General features: G+C 44.0%; 1 protein-coding gene across 1 annotated transcript; it reads left to right on the top strand.

The window, feature by feature from the left end:
- Positions 1-329: 329 nt before the first annotated feature.
- Positions 330-3,685, top strand: LOC134398324 (carbohydrate sulfotransferase 9-like). The gene is made up of 2 exons (XM_063125603.1): positions 330-432; positions 2,648-3,685. Exons 1-2 carry the CDS (start codon positions 333-335, stop codon positions 3,460-3,462), a joined length of 915 nt encoding a protein of 304 aa, XP_062981673.1. The 5' UTR covers positions 330-332; the 3' UTR covers positions 3,463-3,685.
- The last annotated feature ends 635 nt before the right edge of the window (positions 3,686-4,320 follow it).

Raw genomic sequence — 4,320 nt, 5'->3', positions numbered from 1 at the left:
TTCAGTAATCAAGATGGCAGCCTTGACCGTTTTTCATAGGTACACCATCACCCCAAAGTGGAATGATGCTGCAGCTGGTTCTGGGTACTGCTGACATTATCGATCCTCTGGAATCCCTTGGGAAATGTTGCTTCGGTTTGGCTCTCTGGTTTGTATGAGTTTCTCTGACTGTGTCGGTTTAGCAAGCAGAGCCTATGCCTCTACAAACAGTACTTTAACCTTACCCTCCCAATTACTTCTTCTCAGAGTAAACATCCAAGGGTACTTTTGTTGACACTGCTTCAGGTTACTTGATCTGCTTCCATTAATTGAACTAATGGACCGATGAGACCATGCACTTCTTCTCTCGAGTCCTCATCTTAGCTTCCCTGAGCTTGATGTTCTTGCTATGGTGGAGCTATCTTCTCCTGAGACCCACACCCCAGGGCCAAGGTAGGATATCCCCTCCCCCCACGGACTATACAGTGATTCTAACCTGACTTAGCTCAGTGTTGTATTCTCATTCTGTGGCCAGGCATGTGCATTTTAACGGAATGATCAAACACAATGGGGGATCGTTAATTATTATTCAAATGGAATATTTTGACAAAGGTGTTTTTTTCTCATCCCTACAACCTTTGCTGCAGTAACACTGAAGCTGTGGGACCCAGTGGGGATCATAAATGCCCACCCCTGGCTAACTTTGGTGGGGAAAGAACACTACACATTTATATTAATCACATGCCATTTTAGCTGTCATCGTTTCCCCCAAATAACCTTGGGAATCGTAGCGTATTGTGGTCAGTATTGCAAAGTATGAAAGATTCTGTTGAAACAAACCCAACCACCTTCCCATCATGGAACAATAATTCCCAGGCACTGCTGAAGAAAGAGAGGTACTGTTGAAAAAGTTGAAGTTTGTTGCTTTGTACTGGGTGGAAAGGCCCTTCACCTGGCTCCCATCTTGACGGCGGTGCTTTGGTGCCACAAGGCACCTGGCTCCTGTATTTGCATTCCTTCCCAGCACCTACACGGGAAGGAACACAAGTCAAAAGTTTCCCATGGCGCTGAGAGGGAAAGGAATGAGGGGGCAGGAACAAGGCAGCCAGGGGCAGCCAGAGGAGGCAGAGGAGAGGGACGCGGGGCACCCAAACCACCTCTCCTCCCTCTGACCTCCCTCTGGCTGCCTGTTCCTTCCCCTCTTTTTTATTTTTACTATCTGTATCTGCGCAGCTGCACAGATACAGGTAATAACAATACAAAGGGGGAGGAATGGGCCCCTTTCCTCTCCTCCTCCCCCCCCCATTTTTTATATGCATTCAACATCTAAGGTCCTCCTCCAGGTGCCTACCCCGAGGGAAGCTTGGAGAATGGCAACCAGGGAGAGGGCCTTTTAAGTGGTGGCCCCTCAATTATGCAATGATGTCCCTGAAGAAGCTCGCCTGGCACCAACATTGTTATCTTTTCGGCGCCAGTTCAAGACTTTTCTCTTCTCCCAGGCATTTAATAGCATTTAACAGCATATGTTGAGTTTTTAATTGACCCAAGAATAGTTGTTTTAAATGGATATTGTTGCTTTTTATACTTAATTATTGGCTGATTTTAGACAAGAAGCAGCAACCGCAAAAGATGTGCTTAAGTGGAAGAAAGTTAAGAACAATCTCATTAAAGTTAAGTTGACAAGGACAAGGCCCATACTCAAGGGATGAGAACTTCTCTAACTGAAGACAAATGATGGGGGGAAGTATATAAAGCATCAATTGGGCCTTGAAGGGAAATCAACTCCAAGATGCAGCCAGTGCACAGCATGACCCCCTTGCTTCTGAGCATCGATTAATGCTGGCCTCTCAGAATCATAGAATAGTAGAGTTGGAAGGGGCCTATAGGCCATCGAGTCCAACCCCCTGCTCAATGCAGGAATCCACCCTAAAGCATCCCTGACAGATTGGTTGGTTGCTCCAACTTGGTGACTAAAGAAAGAATGAGACAGTTGGATTTAGTTCCATTCTACTTAAAGTAGTGTAAATCCCATGTTGCCCTGGGTGTGAGTAGCCTTGTTCCTTTCACTTTGTTTTGTCCCCACTCACCACAGAGGGGCTCATGAATAATGCCAATGAGGCTCATGCATAGTGACTCCCCCTCTGAAATTTGCATGCAGTGCAGCCCCTCCCCCTCCCTTGTACACCCCGATTGGTCACCTCTCTGCCTCCTTCCCCCTCCCTTGTGGCAGTGACAGACTAACCGTGTAACTGGCTGCCTTCACATCACACTGATTAGCTGAGCAGGGTTGCCCTATCTGTTTGAAACAGAGAAAGTGAATTGCTATTAAAGCCTGAGCTTTGAACCCTTTTTGGAGTTTCAACATTTTCTGCACCTCTATGCTGTTCAAACTTCACTTTAAAATAAAAATGAGCAAAATTGGTCTAGTGGATCTCAAGCAATAAGCCTTACAATGCTGTATTCTTATATAAGATAAAGGTGTTCTAAAAGGATTTTAAGCATTTTGAGTCTCAGCCTATATTTCATCCTGCGATGTCAGGTTTTTGGTAACAGTTGTAGTCCAAAACATGGCACTAGGTTGGGGAAGGCTAAACTACAATGAAGAATTTCATCCCAAAGCCATTTGCACACATTAGATAAACTCCTCTCTTCCTATCATCTTTTCCAGGTGATCTGATCATTGAAGACAGGCAAGTAGATTCATCACTAACGTTTGACACTCTCCTGCACATTCAACAGGTCAGGAAAAAAAAGTTGAGGTCCTTCTGCCACAAAAATCGTAAAATCGTCATGCTTCCTCCGACCCAGCAGGAAGCTTCTCAGGTGTTGTCTTCCATTGCAGTGAATCACAAACTGCATTTCCTGTATTGCAAACTTCCAGCCACAGGGGTGGAAGACTGGGAAGAGCTCTTGGAGATGCTGGGGGAGGAAGAAGGTGGTACGCTGCTGATGCCAATCCCCTATCACCAGCAGTTTGGTAACCAAAAGGCACTGAGTGAGTATAACTTGACATCTATGGAGGCCATGCTAAAGTCCTACACCAAAGTGATTTTCATCAGGGAGCCTTTCCAAAGACTTCTCTCTGCTTTCATGCATGACCTGACCAGCAGACTAACCTTCCATGAGTTCATTCAGTACATCTTGTACAGTGGATCCAGGAATGACAGCATTGAATGGGCACCTTTAGTCAACTTGTGCCATCCATGCCTTGTCCAATATGATTATATAATGATGTTTGGGTTCCTTGGGAACGAAGTGCACCACTTAATGCTCCGGACTGGGCTTCCTGAGCACTTCCAGATTCCTGAATTCATAGACTCCAAAGTCCAGTGGACCTATAGCTGGTTAGAAGAGAAGATGCTCAGCAAACTCACCCTCATGGAGAAGAAAGAGCTCTGTCATTTCTTTCGGTCTGACTTTGCTGCATTTCACTTTCCCAGCAGCTTTCTCTGGGACCACACATGCATTCCTGGAAGCAGTTAAGGTTTACCTTGGGTGGGAGAATGGAGCTTTAGGGGAATGCAGCCAAACTGATCTGGTCTGCTGAAAATCACTATTTTATACACAGTGACGAGCTATGTTGCTTATAGATTCCTGATCAATATTGATTCATTGTTCCTGGAGAGCCACTTGCTCAGAAAAAATGAGCAAGAGAGTATGGTTCAAGTTCCTCAGCCTCAACCCACTAAAGTGAACTGCCAGCAAGTTTTATCACCATGAGTTTATTTTCTCCACTCTAAATTTAACTAATTCATTTTACTTATTACATTTCTGTACCACCCAATAACCAATGCTCTCTGGTGGCTTAAACACCTAAAAAATTAAACACCTAAAATACAATATAAAAAACCATTTACATACAGATAGGTAAACAGACAACACACACACACACACACACACACACACACACACACACACACACACGTGACTACTAAGAAGAGGGCCTTTTCTGCTGTGGCACCCTGGCTGTGGCATGAGCTTCCCAGAGAGACTTGCCTGGTGCTTATGTTGTGCTCTTCCTGACCACAGGTGAAACCCTTTTTGTTTTTCCAGGCATTTAGCTCTATTGTTTTACATCTGTTATTGGATTTTAAATTTCCTCATTGCCACTAGGTCTTCTTTTGGTTTGTACTTTTATTTTGTAGTTTTAAGCTTTTACATTTTATATAGTATTTTATGATGCATTTTGTGGTTTTAATTGTTGTGAACTGCCCAGAGAAATGTAATACATAAATATTATATTTGTATATATACACACACACACACACACACACACACACACACTTTTAACAATCAACAATACCAGATATCCCAATAAGTATCCATTTGAAGGTGGCATCT

The sequence above is a fragment of the Elgaria multicarinata genome, chromosome 4, assembly GCF_023053635.1.
Source record: "Elgaria multicarinata webbii isolate HBS135686 ecotype San Diego chromosome 4, rElgMul1.1.pri, whole genome shotgun sequence".
NCBI lineage: Eukaryota > Metazoa > Chordata > Lepidosauria > Squamata > Anguidae > Elgaria > Elgaria multicarinata.
Note: the sequence above shows the minus strand (reverse complement) of the source record. Positions and strands in the feature narration are given on the sequence as shown.